General features: G+C 32.6%; 1 protein-coding gene and 1 long non-coding RNA gene across 2 annotated transcripts; one reads left to right on the top strand and one right to left on the bottom strand.

Annotated features, from left to right (window-relative positions):
• Positions 1-203: 203 nt before the first annotated feature.
• On the top strand, positions 204-24,108 carry LOC114325266 (structural maintenance of chromosomes protein 3). The gene is made up of 15 exons (XM_028273277.2): positions 204-381; positions 442-556; positions 705-844; positions 941-1,099; positions 4,159-4,452; positions 7,435-8,120; positions 8,176-8,581; positions 8,640-8,811; positions 10,514-10,713; positions 10,777-11,102; positions 11,249-11,414; positions 12,215-12,430; positions 12,486-12,622; positions 13,378-13,764; positions 23,464-24,108. Exons 1-15 carry the CDS (start codon positions 367-369, stop codon positions 23,654-23,656), a joined length of 3,612 nt encoding a protein of 1,203 aa, XP_028129078.1. The 5' UTR covers positions 204-366; the 3' UTR covers positions 23,657-24,108.
• On the bottom strand, positions 23,815-25,714 carry LOC126888400 (uncharacterized). Its single transcript, XR_007699541.1, has 2 exons — positions 24,107-25,714; positions 23,815-23,851 (listed from the first exon to the last, which is right to left on the bottom strand). It is a non-coding gene; the product is annotated as an uncharacterized LOC126888400 (long non-coding RNA).

The raw sequence follows: 25,714 nt of genomic DNA, 5'->3' as shown, positions 1-25,714 counted from the left end.
GTGGTTTTACTTTATAATTGTTAAATATTAAGGGATATCTATAAAAGTTAGTGCTTTTTATTATTAAATAAAATTTTACGTTCTAAATACTAAATATAAATTAATTTACGAAAAATGCAAGTATGATGTATATTGGATAAACACCAGCTTTAATGAAGACCACGATCATGACGTTTAGTTGACAACTGACAACTGACAGACGTTAGTTGATTTGATCTTTTGATGGCGGTAGTTGCTATTTTATATTTTTGCATTTTATTAGTATAAATAGAGGGAACAAGCAAATTACCAAATATTAAAAAAAAAACAAAAGGAGATGCTACTGGTTCATTCCGAACTAATAAAAGTAGACATTAACTTTTCAAAATGCATATAAAACAAGTATGTATCTTTGATTTTTCTCAAACATAGTATTCTAAGTATGTATAATGTTTTTTCTAGGTAATTATCCAGGGTTTCAAAAGTTACAGAGATCAAACAATAGTAGACCCTTTTGATAAGAGACATAATGTAGTTGTAGGGCGTAATGGTTCTGGGAAAAGTAACTTTTTCTATGGTGAGTATTATTATGGTGTTATTTTAGTACCAACCAATGTAGGCTCATATTCATCTAAATTCTGTAGACTCAAATTCGTCTATATTCGTTGATAGTACTGAAGATGTGCATAATGTAATACATACTAATTACATTGTCATTATTTTAGCTATTCAGTTCGTACTCAGTGATGAATATTCTCATCTACGGCCCGATCAAAGACAGGCACTTTTACATGAAGGCACAGGTCCTAGAGTTGTATCAGCTTATGTGGAGATTATTTTTGATAACTCAGATTCTCGTGTTCCAGTAAGTTACTTGTCTTACTCATATTTACTATCTACAATTTCTTCATCCTCATAAAATATATACAAAGTATAATCTACAATGTTTTGTATGGTTTAGATTGAACATGAAGAAATATACCTGCGACGAGTTATTGGTGCCAAGAAAGACCAATATTTTCTTAACAAGAAGGTTGTCCCAAGGAGTGAAGTTATGAATTTGTTGGAATCAGCTGGATTTTCTAATTCCAATCCCTACTATATAGTAAAACAGGGAAAAGTGAGTATTTTTATTGTTTATATCTATTTTATACAGGGTGTCCAGAAACTCTCCTGACAAACGAAGACTGGAGATTCTTAAGATAATTTTAAGACAATTTAACCCAATTCACGTATCCGAAAATGCTTCCTAAGGGAGCTAGAGCTCTTTGAAGATGGCGTCTTGTAATTAGATTTTCTTAAATAACTCCAGAACGCTTCTATTGAGAAAAACGAAAATTGGTACACATATTTATCTTTCAGAGATAAATCGATTTCATGCATTGTGAATTTCTAGTACAGGTCATAAGGGCCCGTTCTGGGTAGGGCAACGGTTATTTTATCGTGTAACTTTTTTATCGTTAACTTCTAAGCATCTTTTATACACTGCATAATTAAATTGCAAGGTATTCTACTACTAAAAGGTACTCTTGCTTTAAGCCGGTAGGATGAACCATTTTCTAGAAAAATCGATTTGAAAATTTTTCGTCTGTAGATTTTGAAAAAAAAATTTCAATAAAATTCCATTTAGAAAAACGAAAATTGGTAAGTTTATTTATCTTCCAGAGATAAATCGATTTCCTTTTGTGAAATTCTAGTACCGCTCATATGCGTCCGTTTAGGGTAGGTCAACGGTTATTTTATCACATAACTTTTTTATCTTTAATTTTTAAGAATTTTAGACACTTGATGATTAACTTATGAGGTTTTTTAGTACTTAAAGTTACTCTTGCTTTAAGTCGGTAAAATACACCGTCGTTTTTGAAAAAAAATGAAAAATGAAAAAAAAATCAAAATTTTTTCAAATTCAATAAACGAAAAATTTTCAAATTGATTTTTTTAGAAAACGGTGCGTTCTACCGCCTTAAAGTAAGAGTACCTTTTAGTACTAGAATACCTCACAATTTAATAATCTAGTGTCAAAAATGCTTAGAAGTTAAAAACAAAAAAGTTATGCGAAAAAATACCAGTTGCCCTACCCAAAAGAGCGCCTATGACCGGTACTAGAAATTAATTAATGGAATCGATTTATCTCTGGAAGATAAATAAGCGAACCAGTTTTCGTTTTTCTAAATAGAAGCATTCTGGAGGTATTTAAGAAAAACTAATTACCAGACGCCATCTTCAAATAGCTCTAGCTCCCTTAGGAAGCATTTTCAGACTAGGTGAATTGGGGTTAAATTGTCTTAAAATTATCTGAGGAACCTCCTGTCTTCGTTTGTCGGTAGAGTTTCTGGACACCCTGTATTTATAGTAGAGGTATTTGAAACAATTTAAAAGTGAATATTTTGATTAAATGTTACATTTTAAGTACAAATTAATAATTTATAAATTATAACTAAATACTGATGTATTTCTACATCTGCTTAACGCCTTGGCTATGTCACGAGACAAATAGACCTTGTATTAAACTAACGGTTGGCTTCATTGACTGTGAAATATCTCTAAACGCAGCCAAGGTTTTATATTTATGTTATTCACTATGTGTGCACCAATCCACTTGACCTATTGTGGGTTAAGAAGTGGCGGATCTAGAAGTTTTATTGGCGTGGGGGGGGGGGACTTCTATTGAAACATCAACCAAAAGGCATAAAAAGTTCCCAAAATACATAAAAGCCATAAATAATAACTTACATGCAATAAGTTCACTTAATTTTCCTAACTAGAGGGTTTATTGGATTGAATTTGTCTGTCTGCGGTTTAAGTTTCATGTTGTTCTGAATATTTCCCATTAGAATAGTTGATTTTAAGTTTCGTGTCAGCCAATATGCTTCTTTTCATGAGCATTTTTCAGTGCGTAACGAATGATAGAAAAAAAGGTAAGTCCGTGATAATACACATTTATGACATTTATTGTAACATGACATTTTAGTTAAATCTGACAGTTGTCACATTTTATTTGCAATTTGGCATAAAAACAAATCAATTGAGTTTATTGCATTTATAAAATGGTATTTTCTTTGATTTGTATAGTCTTATAAATTGTACAGATTATATTCGTAGATATATTATATAATTAGTAAATAATTTTTTTCGATTATAGCACAATCTATTGACAACTAGAATAAATTTTATAAATGTCACCGACGAAATGTAATCACTGACGTGCGTTTTTTTCTGTCACATAAAATTTAATGGGTTAGAAAGAAATCGAAAAACTGTGACGCACTGAAAGATCCTCATGAGAAAAAGCATATATTTTCTTTAATTTTGGACCTTGTTGGAGTGGGGGGTGAATTTCCCCATTTTACCTCTATGTTTATCTGCTACTAGCGCAGACTGTAGATGCCTCTACCATGGTGTGCATAGCAGATAGCCATATACTGTCATACTAAGCTACAATATACTGTCATACTAAGCTATTTACTCTACTCTACTCTACTCAATGAATAGTTTTTGAAGATAAAGTTATTCTTTAAAAGTTTGTTTTCTTAATTTTTTTTAGTTTTAATTTCAGTTTTTTTTTTGTTTTAATAATTTCTAAAGTATGTTCCGATATATATGATTTGTATTTGTTGTATCATTTTTTGAAGTTATATTTCTTTACATCGAGGGTGAAATTTTGTACTTGCCTGGCGCATGCTCAGACAGACAGTATGTAGTTCGTTGCTAATCTTTCAAATTATGTATGTATCGTAGGCCCATAATTATTCTTCTAAGGAATATCCTTTTGAATATTGTCTCAGCTGCGTATGCAACTACTCATCTCATTGACACTCTATATATTTTAAGTTTTGTATTTCTGTATAAGTTCTTGTCATTCATTAGACTATGGTATCTGTAGTATGTTTTGTTGCCTGCTAGTATTCATCCAGTTAGTTCTTCACTACTCTAATTTTTGCCATTCACAACTACTCCCAGGTATTAAAATTGTTGAACTCATTCAAAAGTGTAGTTTTCAACCTTGATTTATCTCATCTGGTTTTTTTCTTTTCTAGAGTAGGTTAGATATTTTGTTTGACCTTCGTTAATTTCTAGCTAGAAGAAAAATGTTGTTTTCTTTTAATCGTTTTATGTTTTTATTATTTGTCTGTGAGGGCTGTCCAATATTTTTCGTGTCTATTTAAAACTTCTTTCCAGATCAACCAAATGGCCACTGCTCCTGATGCACACCGCTTGAAACTTCTCAGAGAAGTTGCTGGAACAAGAGTCTATGACGAGAGAAGGGACGAATCTATGACAATTCTCAGAGAGACTGAAGTTAAATTACAAAAAATTCAAGAGTTTTTACGTACCATCGAGGAACGTCTGAGTACTTTAGAAGAGGAAAAGGAAGAATTGAAGCAGTACCAAAATTACGATAAGATTCGTAGAGCTTTGGAATATATTATACACGAGTTGGAGTTGAATGAGAATAAGAAGAAGCTAGCAGATGTAAGTGACTTATTTGTATTAAGGGGAGGGTATGGTTTGAAATCAACATTTCAAGCATATTTTTGTGATTCTTTTAAACTATGGTACAACTATTTTATTTTTAAATTAAATAAGCATATTAAGTACAATTAATTGTTTAATTAATAATTAATACAATTACAATTCATTAATAAAAAAATATTCAAGGAAAAATATTGAAAAATAAGACAACAGTGGTCAATTTTTACAGACATCTCCAAAAACAATGGATTTTGCTGTGGACATCAGAATTCATCATTGTATTATATGAAATAAATAACTCAAAAAGATTTTATTAGCTTATGAGTCTTTCGAGGTAACGCTGTTGAGTTTTTTTTTATTTTTGACGATTTTTGAGTTTTTGGTATCACTCTGAAGTCACAAAAGCGAAATTCTTTGTAGCAAAAGGGTGAAAATCAACATATTTGTTATTGTTAAACAAAAAAATAAGCATAAAACTAAATATATCTCGACAAAGTTACCCCACGAAACGTCAAAAAAAATGTTTGCAAAATTTTAGGTGGATCGGTCGAATAGGTTTTGAGTTACAATGTCCACCACTTTTGAAAGAGAAGTTTTGAGAAAAATGCGTTTACAGTTTTGACAACTTTTTATTTTCAATTTCTCGTCTGTCAAATCGTAAAGTGATAGACACCGGAATATGTTTTTTGAATCGCGAAGTAATCTACAAAAGAGAAGGGGAACATTTGTTAAACATTTCTCACTACGCTCAAGCGTAGTGTAGGGATATTCAACTCGCTGTATCTCTGGTAATTTTACTCCGATCAATCTGAAACAGAGAGTATTCTTGTAGTTATGCACTTCAAATTCAAAATATCTTTTATTAAATAAATTGTAAACAACACACTTATACGCTCTGAGCTTCGCTGGTGTCGCTCCTAGCGGTTACTAATTCAACTTTTACCGGTAATTTTTAAATTTATTATTTAATTGTTATCGGTTAATATTTACAATGCAAAAAAGTAATTAAATTGTAATCGATTTTTTTAAGATTTCTCTAATCATTTTGACGTTCTATTGATAAAATATCAATTTCTTACTTCGGATACTTTGACAATAATCGTGTAGATGGCGTTAAGAGTATAATAGATTATTTATAATTAGATATTACGGAACATTAAAAAAACTTAAATTCAGTATTTAAAACGTAAGTATATTTAAGGTAAAAATATATACCACAGCTTTGACCAACTAATATTGTTTATAATTAATGTTTTTAATTTTAATTTTAAATTAATCACTTTGACATTTATGTCAAATTTCCGGTAAACGTTTACAAACTTGTCACTACTGGCGTTCGCGAATTTGTAAATATCCCCTCTACGTACGAGCTCACAGCGTATAGCAAATTGTCACAATTGAATAATAAGTGTCTAATATACATACAAAATTACAATTACAACTACTATGAGTTAAAAGTTAAAATGTGTGATTTAAAAACTCATACACAGGATATGGTTCTAAATCCAATAAAATGCTTTTTATTTCAGTTCTAAATATATTAAAATTCTGTTGCAATTTAATTCTAACAAGTAATTTGTTAAAAAATTTTATACACGAATATGTAGGTCCTCTCTCTGTTGCGACTAGCCTATGTATAGGGAAATCTAGCCCTACATACCTAGTGGGTATGCTGTGTTTTGGCTCAGAATGTGTAAACCTATCCCTATTCTTGAACAGGAACAGTAAACACTCATATATGTATATAAAGCCCTGCCGCCGTTAATAATCCTAATTCCTTAAATTTTCCCTTCAGGTCCTTCAAGCTTTTATCTTGAGCATTATTCTTATTGCTCTCTTCTGAGCAATGAACACTCTATCAACATCAGTTCCTCCGCCCCAGAAAATAATACCATATCTGAGAACTGAATAGATGTTTGCAAAATAAACTGTCTTAAAGTGTTGTAAATTCAAATACTTAGACATTACTCATAATGAATAACATGCCGTGTTGATTCTTTTGCGAACAACACCCAGATGCTCTGACCAATTCAGATGTTGATCTATGTAAATACCCAAAAATTTTGTATTTGTTGATAATACAAAAGTTTGATCATCCAACTCAATCTCCTCTGGAATTATCTCATTATTTTGCTTTGTGTGAAAACAAACACAGTTAGTCTTCTCGGTATTTAATACCAATTTATTTTTTAAGAACCAATTCTGAGCTGTTTTTAAGTAATCTGAAGAAATACTTAGAAGATCCTCAAATGTTGATGCTAATGTTAATAAGTTTGCATCATCTGCAAAATTTACAAGGTGAGACTCAATGCTCAGTATTTCGCTACCAAGATTGTTAATGTAGAAAACAAAAAGAAGTGGTCCCATGACACTGCCCTGAGCAATACCAAGTTGTAAATTCCCTTCTTCTGAAGAAAACTGTTGTCCTTCTCGAGTTATAATAACTTTTTGTCGTCTGTCGGTGAGGTAATCTCTTATCCAATCCCGAGCAGGGCCACGAGTTCCATATCTTTCTAGTTTGTCGATAAAAATATGATGATCTATGCTGTCAAACGCTTTTGATAAGTCCAGGAACATTCCCAAGGAAATCTCCCTGTTCTCCCATCCATTCAAAATCTTATCCACGAATTCGTATGTAGCTGTTTCAACAGACCTTCCCTTGAAATACCCATGTTGTGACTCAGCAATTAGGTGGTCATTATTGAAAAACGTTATAAGTCTTGTGCACATTGCTATTTCGAAAATTTTTGAAAATGTCGGTAGTAAACTGATGTGACTATAATTTTCCAATTTGGTCTTATCTCCCCGTTTTATGTAAAGGTTTCACTAGGGCTAACTTTAGTGGGTTAGGGAAAATACCATATTTAAAAGAGTTATTAATAATAACTTTCATTTTACAATAATAAAAAAATCGAAAATTTCAAACCATACCTCCTCCCCTCTTAAAAATGAATTTAATTTCAATTTTTTTTGTTAATTTAGTTAGAGAAACAAAGGAATGAATCTGGTACAGAGCAGGAAAAGTTGGCGAATAACTTAAAGAAAGCCCAAGATATCATCAAGACTCTTGTGAAAAAGATTAAAGAATTGAAGAAAGAGTTGGCGACTAAGAAAGAAGAACGCGACATTCTGAACAACGACTACCAGCACTTGATTAAGGAAAAAGCTAAGCTTGACTTAATTATTAAGGATTTGTCAGAAGAAGTATTAGGTGACAATAAATCCAAAGAAAGGGCCGAAAACGAACTGGCTAGACTAAATCAGTCTATTAAGGAAAAAGAAGCGGAGTTAGAGAAGGTGAAACCGCAATACGAACACATGAAAAAGAAAGAAGAAGAGTGTTCACGAGAATTGTCGCTCAAAGAACAGAAGAGAAAAGAACTGTACGCCAAACAGGGAAGAGGAAGTCAGTTCACTTCGAGAGACGACAGAGATAGATGGATTCAGAATGAATTGAAGTCATTGAATAAACAGTTAAAGGACAAAAAAGACCATCGGGATAAACTAGAGGTAGATTTGAAGCGGGATGCTACTAAAACTGTTGAGTTGACAAAGAAAATTGAAGAACAGTCGCAGGAATTGGAGAGGCAGAAGAATTTTATCGATGAACACAATAAGCAGTGCTACGAGTTGAAGAAAAACAAAGACCAGTATCAAGCTACAAGAAAGTAAGTCAGTTTTTATTGTATTATTTGTTCAAAAAGTAATTATTTATCGTTATAGTGAACACTGGCGCAAAGAAAACAACGTCCAACAGAATTTGTCGTCGTTAAAAGAAGAACTGGCAAAGGCGGATCAAAAATTGCGCTCCATGGTAGGAAAACCTATTCTGAACGGTCGGGATAGTGTACGCAAAGTCTTGGAGACTTTTGTAGGTAGAGGTGGACGTGAAGCAGACGTCGCCAAGCATTATCACGGGCCTGTTATCGAAAATTTCGATTGCGAGAAAAGTATCTACACTGCCGTCGAAGTAACTGCCGGTAACAGGTTGTTCCACCATGTGGTCGATACGGATATGATTGGTACTCAGATATTGAAGGAGATGAACCGACAGAAATTACCAGGGGAAGTTAATTTTATGCCTTTAAATCGATTGAACGTGAGAGATCAGGATTATCCCAATGATGCGGTAAGTTCTTTTATACTTATATCATCTTCATCAGTGTTTTATCTTATTTCGTTTCTAGGACGCAATTCCCATGGTGTCGAAACTTCATTATGACCACAAATACGACAAAGCTATGCGTTACCTATTCGGCAAGACTTTAATCTGCCGTAACATGGAAGTGGCGACTAAATTGGCGCGGACAACAGGATTAGATTGTGTCACATTGGATGGAGATCAAGTGTCATCTAGAGGTAAGTAACTTAGTAATATTTTATAATATGTACTAATAATACTTTTACTGACAGAACGTCATGTATTGGTGTAGGTTTATAATCTAAAGGATGCAAAATCAATTTTATTGTTTGACCACGAAAGTTTTTATTAAATTTTATGTACAATTTAAGTATTTTGTAGATTTTTATAATTTTTTTGTGCTAGGTCGTGGTCTCCTCTGTAGTAACTGATCAATTCGACAATTTGTATCAGCCCATTTGTTTTCTTTACAATGCTGGTGTGTTCTGGCGTTGTGTATTGTGTCTGTTGTTTATTTGCTTTAAAGTCTTTATTTTTTTTTGGTGGCAGCAAAATATCTATGATATTTTTGAAACGATTTTAATTAATTTTAATCACGGCAATCATGAATCCATGAATATCATAGAAAATGTTTCTTTTTTTTTCTTCTATAAGTCAACTCATTTATCGGTATACCACTAGTTTTGAAGAATTTGAATGCACTTCATTAATGAATAAATATTCTTAAACAATAATAACCTTTTACGAGGAAAACGAAAAGCCCTAGATACAAAGTTTACTACTTTTTAAACAATTAGAATAATTGAAATAAAAATATAATAAACAATATTTTAAATCCAAGACTTTTCGTTAATAAACTGCTTTCTGGCTGCATCCCATATCTCCGGATTTTACAATATATAATCACATAGAGACGACGAAATAGGAGAAAGCAAATAGAGGACACTTAGGCCACGCATTTACCTTCTCTTCGTCTAGGAAAAGGACCGAAAGACAGTTTCTAAATACTCACAAATTGAGTAAAAATGAAAAAGATAAAAAAGGGTTCAAGGCAGGTTTTGTTTATATTCGATTCAGAGTTGGACTACCATCTCCATATAGTAACTATTTCAGCATTCTTATGCATCATCAGTGAAGATTATGCAGTCACAACTCTGAAGGGAATACAAACATTCTGCCTCTTTTAAAGCAAACCATCGCGATGCGATGAACCCGCCTTTTGAGACGCAATACAGCGACATCTCTCGTATTACGAGGAAAACGAAAAGCCCTAGATACAAAGTTTACTACTTTTTAAACAATTAGAATAATTGAAATAAAAATATAATAAACAATATTTTAAATCAATATTTTAAATATAAACAAAACCTGCCTTGAACCCTTTTTTATCTTTTTCATTTTTACTCAATTTGTGAGTATTTAGAAACTGTCTTTCGGTCCTTTTCCTAGACGAAGAGAAGGTAAATGCGTGGCCTAAGTGTCCTCTGTTTGCTTTCTCCTATTTCGTCGTCTCTATGTGATTATATATTGTAAAATCCGGAGATATGGGATGCAGCCAGAAAGCAGTTTATTAACGAAAAGTCTTGAATTTAAAATATTGTTTATTATATTTTTATTTCAATTATTCTAATTGTTTAAAAAGTAGTAAACTTTGTATCTAGGGCTTTTCGTTTTCCTCGTAATACGAGAGATGTCACTGTATTGCGTCTCAAAAGGCGGGTTCATCGCATCGCGATGGTTTGCTTTAAAAGAGGCAGAATGTTTGTATTCCCTTCAGAGTTGTGACTGCATAATCTTCACTGATGATGCATAAGGATGCTGAAATAGTTACTATATGGAGATGGTAGTCCAACTCTGAATCGAATATAAACAAAACCTGCCTTGAACCCTTTTTTATAATAATAACCTTGTTTTCCACAGGTTCATTGACGGGTGGCTATTTTAACGTCTCAAACAGTAGATTAGAGATGCAGAAAACGAGGAGCGAGACAATGGAGCAGATTAAACAATGCGAACAAGACTTAAAAAGTCTTCGTTTGGAATTAGGAAAAACCGAAACTGCCATCAACGGTATCGTCTCGGAAATGCAGAAGACTGAAACTAAAAATAGCAAAGCTAAGGTAACAAGCAAAAATACATGAAATGTCGCTTAGAACATGATTTTTATTTGTATCTTCTTTCAGGGAATCTACGATAAAGTCAAAGGAGAGCTGCGTCTCATGCGAGAAGAATTATCAAACATAGAGCGATTCCGAGGCCCTAAAGAGCGCTCGCTGGCACAGTGTAAGTCGAGTTTGGAAGCTATGCAAACCACCAAGGAGGGCCTTGAGTCCGAATTGCACCAAGAACTGTTGGCACAACTATCAGTCCACGATCAAGCACAAGTCGATTCGTTGAACGACGACATTCAACGTTTGACAAGGGAAAACAAGGATGCGTTCAGTACGAGAATGAAATTAGAGGCTGAGAAGAATAAGTTAGAGAATCTACTGACTAATAATTTAATCAGGTATGTACTTACTTTTTCACTGTAGATCCGGCTCGGTAGGACCAATGTATAAACGAAACTAAAGAAAATTCTCGTCTGTGACGTCAGATTTCCAGTATAAGAATATATCTGAAACCACAATTTATTTATTTATATTATCTTTTTAGACGTCGAGATGAAGTATTGCACGCCCTTCAAGAAATATCTTTAGAAGATAGAAAACGCCAGCTGGTCAACAGTAAAGGGGAACTAGATGAAATCGATAAGAAAGTCGACAAGATCAATAAGGATTTGACCGTAGTAGAAAATAAAATTAAAGATCTAACTAAAAAGGTAAGAATTTACTTTATTTACCATATTCATCATCATAAGTGGCTCGACAATCCGTTGTGGATCTTGGCCTGCTGGCAAAGAAGTCGCCACTCCTGTCGATTCCTGGCAACTTCCCTCCATCTTCTGACCCCTAGAATCTTTAGGTCTTCTTCCACATCATCAATCCATCTTCGTGGTCGTCCTCTACTTCTTGTGCCCTCTGGTTTTGAAAATGTTAATCTCTTCGTGTATTCGTGGTCTGACATCCTAGCGATGTGTCCAGCCCATCTAAGTTTCTGCACTTTACCGAATTTCACAATATATGGATCGGTTTATAGCTGATAAAGTTGTATGTTCGACACAATAGCACATTTTCGTTTACAACCCCAAAAATCTTTCTAAGAATTTTTCTCTCAAAAATACCAAAAAGTCTTTCAATTTGCTATATTCACCCATCGCATTTTGGGTATTTAACTGTCTTTTTGTAGTTCTGTCCTGTTTTTTGACGTCTCTTTATATGCGCTGTTCTTATACACTTTGCCGCTGTTTCCAACTTGGCTGTCTTAATGGTCTGTCATTTATCTTCTATTTCCTGCTTGACTGGATTCTCTAGCCTTTTTATTTCTTTCTTCCTCTAGTCTGTTTCTACTTGTTTCTCTTGAAGGCGCTCTAGTTGGTAGTTTAATCTGTCTCTAGTAGGTTTTGGAATTATTGGTAATTCTTGTTTTAAGGTTTGTTTAAAATTAATATCAGGCAAACAGGAAGAACTTCTTTCGATTGCCCAAATACCATTTATTATATTTATTTTGGTTTGGATTTAGCTAAAAACGGAGCAGAGCGAGTTAGATAGTTGGAAAAAGAAAGAAAAAGAGGCTCAAGACAGAATTGACGAAGACGCCAAGCATTTGGAAAAATTTGCATCGAAGCAAAACCTTTTGGAGCAAAAAATAGCCGAATCAGTGGAGAAAATCAATCAACTAGGAGCGCTGCCGGCTCAAGATTTGTATTCGCATTTCATTAAAATGTCCTCAAGATCGGTAAGTACTTATCGATTTCAAACACGTAATGTTGCTATTTAATAACAATTTTTAGCTATTTAAAGAACTGGAAAAGGCAAATACCAAACTCAAACAGTTCAGCCACGTCAACAAGAAAGCTTTAGATCAATTTATGAGCTTTTCAGACCAAAAGGAGAAGCTGCAAAAGAGGAAAGAAGAACTAGATAGAGGGTAAGTCCGATTTTCAATTACTTTGCAATTCCCTGTTTTTTTTTCTTTAATTCAATTCTTGTGGGAGAAGATTCAACAATTCTTCTTCCACAACACTCGACACAAATTTGGAATCCAATACATTATTTGCATTTTTTACATTGAGAAAGTTGAAAACACAAAATTAAAGCACAATATTACATTATTTATAGAGCTCTCTGTTGGAGGTTGCAATGCATCACTAGATTTTGATTTTTTGTCGAGGAATTGGGTAATTTAGAATTGTTTTCTGCAGTGTACTGATTACCTTGGAATTTTCTTTTAATAGTATGCTAATTTTGATGTATCTCCTTACTTAGACTGCCGTTTAAATGACCATCAGATCCAGACATTTTTTCTGATTTCCAAAACAATATAATTTTCGATAAATTTCAATAGTATAAAATACATTCTCGCTTTATATGTTTTAGAAAGCAACTGTCAAGTTGCAGGTACACAGGTAAGGTGTCGCGCGCGGTGTTGTATACAAACAAGTTTTAGCTCAGGTAGTTACCGTTATAAATAGAACTATAACTTCGTTTATATTTCGAATTTCTTAATAAAATTTTAGCGCAGTATCTCTATGATACTAAGAAATAAAGTCGATTTTTTGAACATTTAGAAGGTAAAAGTCCATTTAACAATAGAAACCATAGCTTTAAAATATCTATAGTTTAGATTGTATAACAGTTTTAATCACAATTAGGTTCTTTAATTGTCATGTCAACTCATTTTAGGGACGAAAAAATCAAAGAACTCATTTCCATGTTGGAACAACGTAAAATGGAAGCCATCCAGTTCACCTTCAAGCAGATCTCGAAGTACTTCACCGAAGTGTTCAAAAAACTAGTACCTGCAGGACGCGCTAAGCTCGTTCTTAAGACCAACGACCACGAAGAAGGCCACGAAATCGGTCCAGACGACAACAACGCTGATAATTTTATCGGAATCGGCATAAAGATATCGTTCACAGACGCCGATGTGGAGATGAAAGAGATGAACCAATTGTCCGGTGGGCAGAAGTCTTTGGTAGCTTTGGCGTTGATTTTTGCTATCCAGAAGTGCGATCCGGCTCCGTTTTACCTGTTCGACGAAATTGATCAAGCTTTAGATCCTTCCTACAGGTTAGTATGTTGATCAATTGAATAAGATTTGTAGAGCAGATGTATTCCATTGAAATGTTACATTTTTAGGCCTTATCGTGCATTTTATTTATGTTGAGGGGGCTGCAAAGGGTTTTCGCGCTGTATCTAGCAAATTAGCAACCCTTCTGAAAATTTTATCAGACTTAGTCCAGAAAGCCACTGCGCATCCGCTAGGAAAAATATTCTAATTCGGATTTTTTGCACAATCTTACTCAAAAGGGACTTCTTATAACAAATTTGCATGTTGCCAGGACTAAAAGGTGGTCAAAAATTTTTTAAACGTTTTTTTTTTTGTTTTTTTTTCCTAAAATTATTTTTTTTGCATGGAAAAAAGTTCTTTTAGGTTTTTTGGATCATTCTTTTTTAATTGCTAATCAAGCGTGTGCTACACTATTTTCCACCGACAGTATGGTGCAAATAAAAGGAATAAATCCGTTATTTCGTAAACCGGTGACTTTAAGGAAAAATCCCGAAACAGGTCGATTTTATTTTTAAGTTATGATATTGTGGTATATATGGTATACTAGTGACGTCATCCGTCTGGGCGTGATGACGTAGTCGATGATTTTTTTAAATGAGAATAGGGGTCGTGTGGTAGCTCATTTGAAAGGTTCTTCAATTCTCTATTCAGTAATGTAAACATTTACATAATTATTTATACAGGGTGTCCTTCTACTTCTTTTTTTGGACACCCTGTATAAATAATTATGTAAATGTTTATATTACTGAATAGAGAATTGAAGAACCTTTCAAATGAGCTAGCACATGACCCCTATTCTCATTTAAAAAAATCATCGATTACGTCATCACGTCCAGATGGATGACGTCACTAGTATACCATATATGCCACAATATCATAACTTAGAAATAAAAATCGACCTGTTTCGGGATTTTTCCTTAAAGTCGCCGGTTTACGAAATAACGAATTATTCCTTTCATTTGCACCATACTGTCGGTGGAAAATAGTGTACCGCACGCTTGATTAGCAATTAAAAAACAGAGGAGTTTTGAACATTGTATTGCAAAAAACTCTTCGGGATTTCATCAATCGATGTTTAAAGAATAGTTGGCAACATTCAAATTTTCAGTTTTTCACATAGTTTTTGGGAATTAAAATGGCCGATTTCGCAATTTTTCAATTTTTAATCGCTTATATGTCAAAAACTATCATTTTTAGAGAAAAGTCACTAAAGACCTTTTCTGTTTGGAATGAAACATAAAACCTAAAAAAACTTTTTTCCATGCAAAAAAAAATGATTTTAGGAAAAAAAACAAAAAAAAACGTGTAAAAAATTTTTGACCACCTTTTGGTCCTGGCAACATGCAAATTTGTTAAAAGGAGTCCTTTTTGAGTAAGATTGTGCAAAAAATCCGAATTAGAATATTTTTCCTAGCGGATGCGCAGTGGCTTTCTGGACTAACTATGTTAGTAGCAAGTTAAATTTGCTACTTCTTTATCCCTATTACTTTTTTTTCATAAAATAGAAAATAAAAAAGTTATAAACAAATATAACTTCCTATTAGAGGTAAAACTCACTAACTACACTTTTCAGAACGTTGAGAAAAATCGATTTCAAAGTACAAATTGTTTTTTAAATTCACCTGACTCGAATATTGGAATTTCTGTAATGCAACTTTAAAGAATAAATAAAAACAGATATTTTAAGCCATATTTCGTCACAGGAACTATGATACAATCAATATTAGATAAATTTTTGTACTTGATGAGTTTTTCCATGAACACAATTATTGGATATTGATATCCTATTAGAGGTAAAACTCACTAACTACATTTTGTACTTGATGAGTTTTTCCTTGAACGCAATTATTGGATATTGAGAAGTTAATGAATTTGTCTCCATAAAATTTCGCTGACTTACAACAAACGAACTATCAGAAATAACGAGTCTATTATTTAAAAAATGAACAATAAGTTTCGTTCTTCGAAAATAAATGCAATTCTTTCGGCATTTATGACAGCCACAAAGCTAGGTACCCTTTATATAAGCTATCACTGTTACAAAGAAATTTAAGCTCGTATTTTTTTAATCAATCGCTGAACAGGTAATGCACACAAATATAATGTACAGTTTCAACAATACAATGTAACACACAAGTCGCCTGCTTAATCGCAAAATAGATTATGTTACCTAATGTATTGTTTAAAAGATCACTATCACTAAGTACCGATTCGGCATTCCAGATTGTCAGGAAAAATTCACTAAGTTCAATAATAAGTTTTAATGAGTTTTACCCTGAAACCAAAATTCACAATATTGCACTGCAGATGGGAAGGAAAAATTCACTAAGTGCAATAATACGTTTTAATGAGTTTTGCTCTGAAATCGAAATTCACAGTAATGCACTTAGTGCATTGTACCATAAATATATTATCTCAGTACCGTATTTAGTTCAAATTGATGAAAATGTCAAATTCTCAAAAAAGTGCACTTGGTAAATTTTTTTGAACAACTTTTCTTTTGGGCCTTATAACTTTTTTCTGCTCATTTTACAATAAAAATCACATCAGAGCAATATTTTAGAGGGTTTTTCAATAAATCATTTCCACTACAAATTTGTGGTTCAGCATTTGTGGACAACATGTGGTTCAAGACCTTCGTTATTGTATCCCTCTGCCGTCATAGGCCCTCGCTGAATAACTACTAGGTCAGAGCGGCCATTTAAAGTTATCCTACCCCACACCTCCGCCAAAAGCCTGGGTTTCTTGAATCGTGGAATCCAAAAAGCGCTCGCCTGATCTTCGCCTGGCTCGTATTCGTCCATCAACATGATTTAAAAGAAATCTAGACTCGTAAGTAAACACGACGTTACTCCATTGTGCCATGGTCCAATTCATGTGTTTTTCTACAAACAAGCGTCTGGCTCTACGATGTGCAGGGATCAAAGAAGGCACTCTAATTGATCTAGATCTTGAATCTAGAGTTTGAGTATTTATTCTTGTACCCGTAGCTTCTTATAAATAATTTTGTAGCGTTGGAGCAGTACTTCGACGATGTCTGATGGCCCATATTCTAAAAGTCGATCCTCTCTAGCTGTAGTCGCCCTTCTTCTTCTTAAAGTTCCATCTCCTATTGGAGGTTGGATATCATAATGGCTATGGTCTTTTTGTTGGCTACTGCTCTGAATAGTTGTAATGAACTACAGTGAAACCATTCTCTAAGGTTCCTCGGCTAGGAGATGCGTCTTCTTCCTATGCTTCTTCTTCCTTGGATCCTTCCTTGCATAATAATTCTCAGCAACTCATATATTCTCCTTATGTGACCCAAATATTCCAGTTTTCTTGTTTTTATACTGTTCATAATTTCTAACTCCTTATTTAAACGTCGCAACACCTCAACATTGGTAATACTTCGAACCCACTGCATTTTCAATATTATTCTGTAACACCACATTTCGAACGCTTCTATTTTTCTTGTGTGTTGTCTCTTCAATGTCCAAGCTTCCATTCCATATAGCAATATAGAAAATATGTAGCATCTTAGAGCCCTCAATCTGAGAGGCAACGGAAGGTCTTTGTTTGTAAGCATTGTCTTTATTTTTATAAAGGCTTGCAGTTTCAATTCGGACTTTAATTTCTTTACTTTGGTCATTTTTGTCATCAACCCAGGTTCCCAGATATTTGTAGGTCTCTACTTTTTCTTTTTGGGTTTGCTCTATCATTAACTTTTCATTTCCATGTTGTGTTTTTGAGACAATCATAAATTAAGTTTTTTTCTTGTTTATTTTAAATCCATCATTAATTCTTAACAACTCTAACGTAAATATCGACAGAAATTCAATAACGGAATAAATACGATTCCAAAATGTTCTGGAGTTTTACTTTTTTTATTGAATATAAGAAAAACGAAAGATAGAAACTTGTTTTTTTTTTCTTTCGTTTATAAAAACTATATGAGTCAACTATGTGGACATACATACAGGGTGTTTGGTAAAGAATGGGCCATAGCTTAACCTTAGATTCCTGAGGTTAAAATAGGTCGATTTAAGCTAACTTACACTATAGTCCTGTCGCCAGGGGGGGTACAACGGCCTCCTTAATTCAGATGGACTTACCCAAGTTTTTTTTATATATTTTGACCCGTAGAATACGAATTTTTTGGGTAACAGTTGATCCGGATGTCGATAAGATTGTTATAGACAAAGAACTTGAGGAATTACATAACAGTGATTTCTCGCAAAACAAAACATATTTTTGTATTTTTTGGGTCATTTTAAGCAAAAAATATTCCTACAAGTTTTTTCGTAGAATGCATAGTTTTCGAGATAACCGCGGTTGAACTTTCAAAAAATGGAAAAATTGCAATTTGTGAACCCGAATAACTTTTGATTAAAAAATAAAGTAGCAATTCTGCTTACCGCATTTGAAAGTTTAAGTCAAATTATATCGATTTTCATTATTTGCATTGCTAAAAATTAATTTTTTTATTGTTAAACTAATCTATAAACACATAGGTTTCCCGTGCCTAATACATGCGTTTTAACGCATGCTACGTAGAAATTGCCTCGCTTGCACTTGTAGCTACTCTACCTACTCGTTCGATTTTAAATGAGAAATCATAGAAAACATCACTCACATACTAGGTGTTTACTACAGTTTACAGCTTTGTTTAACAATAAAATAATAAATTTTTAGCAATGCAAATAATCAAAACCGATATAATTTGACTTAAACTTTCAAATGCGGTAAGCAGAATTGCCACTTTATTTTTTAATCAAAAGTTATTCGGGTTTAAAATTTACAATTTTTCGATTTTTTGAAAGTTCAACCGCGGTTATCTCGAAAACTATGCATTCTACCAAAAAACTTGTAGGAATATTTTTTGCTTAAAATGACCCAAAAAATACAAAAAGATGTTTTGTTTTGCGATAAATCGCTGTTATGTAATTCCTCAAGTTCTTTGTCTATACCAATCTTATCGACATCCGGATCAACTGTTACCCAAAAAATTCGTATTCTGCGGGTCAAAATATATAAAAAAAACTTGGGTAAGTCCATCTGAATTAAGGAGGCCGTTGTACCCCCCCTGGCGACAGGACTACTAGTACAAAAGTTGATAATAACCGAAATGCAGGGTGTCAAAATAAAACTTTTATTTTATTTATTTTTGAATATTTCCTGACAGGCATGGGACAACAACACGAAATTTGGTAAGTGGTGCTGGTACTGTACACGCTTCTAAATTATGTTAAACCAACGTTTCTGGCTACTACCAGAGGCGTACGACGGGGAAACGTGAATGCTTGACCCTTCCCAAATTCTACGCCACTGGCGGAATTTCTTTTTTAGTGCAATTTTTTGATTCTCCAATACTTTCGATCTAAATAACATACTCTTCATTTGTAACGATAAAGCCACTATTTTTCGAGATATTTGAAGCTAAAAACGAAGGAGCATAATACATTAATCAAAATAAGTGTGCCTTTTCATTTTTAACTTTAAATATCTCGAAAACTAATGAGTTTATAATGAGAATCTAATAGTTATGCTAAAAGAGCAGTTTCATCAGTGGCGTAGAATTTGGGAAGGGTCAACCATTCACTTTCCCCTGTCGTGCGCCTCTGGTATTAACCACAAACGATTATGTAACATAATTTAGTAGGGTGTACAGTGTATAGTACCTACACTTTCTGCCAAGTACCATAAGGATATGTCAAATAGTTTTATAGTACCGGGCATACATAGTTCTTAAAGTTTTAAATAAAGAATAAATTATAAAAAAAAAGAATACTTTAAAATAATTTGACATATCCATGTGATACTTGGCAGAAAGTGTAGGCATTGTACACCCTTCTAAATTATGTTAAACAAACGTTTATGGCTACTACCAGAGGCGTACAACGAGGGAACGTGAATGGTTGACCCTTCCCAAATTCTACGCCACTGATGAAACTGCTACCTTAGCATAATTTTTAGATTCTCCAATACTTTCTATGCATATAATATACTCTTCATTCGTAACGATAAAGTCATTAGTTTTCGAGATATTTGAAGTTAAAAATGGAAAAGCGCACTTATTTTGATTAATGTATTATGCTCCTTCGTTTTTAGCTTCAAGTATCTCAAAACCTAATGGCTTTATCGTTACGAAAGAAGAGTATGTTTTTTACATAGAAAGTATTGGAAAATTAAAAAATTGCACTAAAATAGCAATTCTGCCAGTGGCGTAGAATTTGGGAAGGGTCAACCATTCACGTTCCCCCGTAGTACGCCTCTGGTAGTAGCCAGAAACGTTTGTTTAACATAATTTAGTAGATTATGCAATACCAGCACTACTTACCATATTTTGTGTTGTTGTCCCATGTCTGTCAGGAAATATTCAAAAATAAATAAAATAAAAGTTAAACTTTGACACCCTGTATTTCGGTTAATATCAACTTTTGTACTAAGGTAAGTTAGCTTAAATCGACCTATTTTAACTTCAGGAATCTAAGATTAAGCTATGGCCCATTCTTTACCAAACACCCTGTTTAAGTTCCTACCTAATGCAATAATCAATTTACATTAAATTAAGTTAGCGGCCCCTTTTTCGTTTTAACCAGTTGTATTAAATAGTGTGTTGTTACTGCCTTCTGGTTCTAATTAATTAAAAAGACTAAACACGTCTTACTATACATTATATTTTATTCACTGGTATCCAATATCTAAACAATAACATTAATGATTCATAGCGCCTCGCCTTACTACATACTAACTTCTAATAATTATTTGAATATCTATATCCATACTGATTGCTCAGCGTGTTTTTATACCTATCTGAACCATAACAAATATAGTTCAAGTTCACTCGTAATAAACATGTGATACAAACTATAAGCTATTGTTTTTATGTATGTTCAATACCCTAAAGGTTAATAACATCATATTTAAATTATGATTTATACAGAGGGTTCATAATATACCACATCTCCGCCGTTTTTAAAAAAGAAAGTCCTAAGAAGAGAAGAAGAATATCTGACGGTATATTCCTCTTTCCCTTTTACAAAATGTTTATGGATACCTAATACTATTTTCAAAAATTAAATTTCCTAACTATCCTAACTAACTGTAACATGGTACGTTTCAGAGTTTTTTTTTTTAATCCTAAAAATTGTTTATTATTATCACTAATTCACTTTCTGTTCCGTCTTGCTTTTTGAGTCTTTTCTCCATTCACAAAACAGTGTCCACATGAAAACAGTGACTAAACCTATCGGGATTTTTAATATAGTCTTTTAGTGCCTATATGCATCACCTATAAGCAGGGGAATAATCTAATCTACCTAACTAAGAATCTCGTATCTAACTAAAAGTCCTAAGCTAAGCTAATATTACTCGAATAAGTAAAAAAATGTATCCTTTACTCTATTAATAATTCCTATTTCAGTCTTCTTTTGATTTATTTATATATGTCTTACTAACTTTAAAATAATGTACCTATAATAAAAATGTAATCTCTCTAAACATTTCTAATATTTCTCTAAACTTCTAATAACTCTTTTGTAGCTGAACTCTTTTGTAGCTTGTAGCTTTTTGTAAAGATTTAATCTCTGTTGCTGAATGTCTAAAAATTTCACTTTTTGTGTCCCTTTTCTTACTATCTACAACACTATTGTAAGATATTGTCTATCCTTAATTCAAATACTTCCATTTTCCGCGAAAATTTAACCTGAATTCATGATCTACATTTAAAAATAAGTTATTTATAATTAACATTACTTTAGAGAAAAAAAATTTACAGCTTTAATTCTTAGACATAATTCAATGATTAGCTACTTATTTGATATTATTCTTAATTTTGCTTCTTTTTTTGCAATTTTTATGTGTCTTCTTTCATTTTTCCCACATTTTAATAAAAAAAATTATCTTTTTTTCTCTTCTTCTTCTTGTCTGGTACTACAACTATATTTCTTCATTTTCTCCACATAATAACACTTCTACAGTGTACATAATTCATCTTCATATACATCTTTCATATAACAATCATATATCATATATCTCATATATCATTTCATATAACATCATAATCATCACTTCATATACTAGCTCCGATACCTTCGTTTTACCTTAATAAAAGAGGTTTCACTCGGATGTCTTAGTTCTCCGCCAATATTAACCCGAATTTTCGCCCTGATCTGTACGCACCATTAAGGTGGTATAGTTAACTCAAAACACGAAATAGGTATTTTATGCGGTTCAAATTCTTCTAAAAATATCACAACCTCAATCCCTTGCTTTGAGGCCGTTGTTTATTCACGAATAATCATGAATAAAATAGGTACCCTTCAAAACACAGAGTGGGTCTCTAATAAGCGTTCAAGCTTCTATAAATCATTAGTACCTTCCTAATTTGACAAGAGCAGTGGGTTTCTTATTGTCTCTAGTTGCCTCATAATATTTAGCTTATAATATTGTTAGTTCTTCTTCTTATCTATATAGTCCTCCAGATTCTTTATCTCGACTCTTCAGGTCGGTTCGTTAAAAATATATCTCTTGCTTATAGCAATGTTTGTCTTAAAGCTCTTATATCAACGTATGTCATCACTAATCATTATTCATTAAAAAAATATCATTTATCACTCAAAAAAATATTAATTCAGGTTCATCTCATACAAAATTTAACACAAAATCGATGAAAATGTATCTATAGAATCAATAAATATCAATAATAAAAACAAAATGGCTAATAAAAATTCAATAATAGTATACATATTCAATACAAATTCAATTCAAAATTCAAAAACAGCCTATGCAAAAGTTAGATAAAAATATTCAAAATCAGTGCAAATCTCAAAATTCGATAGAATTTTTTTTGGAAAAAATTCGATATTCCATACAATATTTAAAAATAACCGTACTAAAAATCGAAATCGGATAGAGATTTTTCAAATAAATTTAATAACAATTCAAAATTCAATAAAAATTCAAGAATAGCATATATAATAAACTTCTATAAAAATATTCAATTCAAAAATCACTTCATATTTCAAAATTTATAGATATTCTTAAAAAAAAATCGATACTTCATAAATTATTCAAAAATCAGCAAAGATAAATATTCAATGTTCAATAATAATATAAAACGAGGGAAGCATTTTTAATAAAGATAGACATTCTTACTTACATTTTATTTCCACTTTGTCTTTTCACTGGGTTCGGTTCCTGTATTCTTCCTGGGTCCTGGTCAGTTTTCGCCGTCTTCGTTTCCAAGCTGGTGCCGCCATCTCTGCTCCTTTCAGAAGACCTCCTCTAGTCTGCAGGATCAGCCATGTATTAAATAGTGTGTTGTTACTGCCTTCTGGTTCTAATTAATTAAAAAGACTAAACACGTCTTACTATACATTATATTTTATTCACTGGTATCCAATATCTAAACAATAACATTAATGATTCATAGCGCCTCGCCTTACTACATACTAACTTCTAATAATTATTTGTATATCTATATCCATACTGATTGCTCAGCGTGTTTTTATACCTATCTGAACCATAACAAATATAGTTCAAGTTCACTCGTAATAAACATGTGATACAAACTATAAGCTATTGTTTTTATGTATGTTCAATACCCTAAAGGTTAATAACATCATATTTAAATTATGATTTATACAGAGGGTTCATAATATACCACACAGTGTATTGTACTCAATGTGTTAAATGATTAATGTATTTTTTCGCAGGAGATCAGTCGCAAACATGATCCACGAGTTGGCAGGCGAAGCCCAATTCATCACCACCACCTTCAGGCCGGAATTACTCGAGCACGCCAACAAGTTCTATGGAGTCAAGTTCAGGAACAAAGTCAGCCACGTCGAATGCGTTAGCAGGGAAGTAGCCAGAGATTTCGTAGAAGACGACCAAACGCACAGTTAAATCGTTCTTATTTTAGTTTTTATTAATAGCAAACTCCCCCACTGTTTATCAGAGGCATATTCTTTTATGGGAATAATACCAGATAGTAATAATAACTTGTTTTAGGTCTGCTTCATGTATTCTTGTCAGGATTCGATCTGATTTGCCTTTAATGTAAGTTTTTGGGTAATTTTTAAGGTCCGTTTCTGGGACGTCCTTCTTTATGAATATTCATACGTTTTCTAAAGTATTCTTAGGTTGAGAACGACCAAATACACAGTTAAATTGTTTGATTATTAATATCATAAACTCCACAACTGTTTATCGGAGGCATATTATTTTACGGGAATAGTACCAGATAGTAGTAATAACTTGTTCTGGGTCTGTTTCATGTATTCCTGTCAAGATTCGGTCTAATTTGTCTTTATTATAAATGTTTAGGTAATTTTTAAGGTCAGTTTCTGGGACGACTTCCTTTATGGATCTCCATACTTTTTCTAAAGTTTTCTTTCGACGAGGACGATTAAACACACAGTTATTGTTCTTACCTGATGTAATAATAACTTGTTTTAGGTCTGTTTCATGTATTCCTGTCATGATTCAATCTAATTTGTCTTGAATGTAAATTTTTGGGTAATTTTAAGGTTCGTTTCTGGGACGTCTTTCTTTATGGATCTCCGTACGTCTGGATTGTATTTGTATAATCTCCATGTTGCAGAATAGACATATCTCGATTTTTGCATTATTCGGACCATCCTTTAAGAGATAACTAAACCTTTTCAGACTTTTGGTCAACTCTGTATAAATGAACTACAACATATAGTCAACAAAGAATTGAGTGCCAATGACAGACGATTTTTTGTGCATTTAACAGTTTGTTATTGGTATGTTACAATTGAGAGGATTAGATGCTAAGGGGTACAGGTGACAAAATATTGTAAACTGAGTTAAGTGCACAAAATAATACTAGATAGTACTAAAAATTTAGTGGCAAAGAGACACAGGTGAATTATACTACTGGTGGCTACATATCGCAGGTTCTAGTTTGACTACCTACGAAATATTTAAAACCAGTTTGCGGTAACAGGTATAAATTCACTTGTATTCCTTTGCCTGTAAGGTGCTGGATATTATTTTTGGTGAATCGTTTAGTATCTCTGCAAATCAAGCCCTTAAAAAGTATTCAAAATAAGTGAAATAATAACACAACATGTACCAAGTAATTTTTCATAAATAACGTTTAATTTTTACGTAATTTTTTTTATTTTAGTTTAAGAATTTAAGAAATTCGTAAGGTACTAAGTGGCAAAGAGAAAGAAGTGCAAAATTTTAAGCAGAGATGTAAAAGTGCGAACGTTTTTTTTCCAAATTTCAAATATTTTGAATGAAAATAAATACTATATTTACAAAAGCTTTTACAATTACATACATAAAAGGTATAAAATTAATTCAGAATAAGCCCATAAGTGGTTAATTTGCTGTAGAATTTACTATATAAATTTAACTTTGACTTCGTTTTTCTCAATTAAACCATTTTGTCACTTGTACCCCTTAGCATCTAATCCCCTCAATTAAAGTAATTGTTTCTCATTTTTATGGAGTTTTATCATAGGACACTCTTAGCTAAATACCATACCTCTTTTTTGGAACAATTTTAATTGATTAATTATCTTCAACGACCATTTTTGTTGCTCGAAATTCTTATTTCCTCAACTAAATTATTTTGACGCAATTACAATGTTAAAATCAACTCCCAAAATGTATTTTGGTACACGCAGCAGTCAAAATGTTATTGATTTTCATCAGTGTTTGGTCCTCGAGCCTGTTCAACGTTAACAGTCATATCAAATACTTTGTTATTATTTTCATAAAAGTTTGCAAAACGTAATTTAAGTGAAAAAAATGTTCGTTTTATTATTAGAGTTATTTTTTATAAATTTAGACTGTAATTTTCATAAATTGATTGATTCATTGTATCGTTCGTGGTACCATATATTTATTTTATAAGTAACCAAGGATTTGTAATTTAAAAATAGCTACTTGACATATTTTATATAAATAAAGTGTTTATTGGTTCCA

This window comes from Diabrotica virgifera, chromosome 7, assembly GCF_917563875.1.
Source record: "Diabrotica virgifera virgifera chromosome 7, PGI_DIABVI_V3a".
In the NCBI taxonomy this organism is placed as follows: domain Eukaryota; kingdom Metazoa; phylum Arthropoda; class Insecta; order Coleoptera; family Chrysomelidae; genus Diabrotica; species Diabrotica virgifera.
This window is presented reverse-complemented; position numbering and strand designations above follow the sequence as displayed.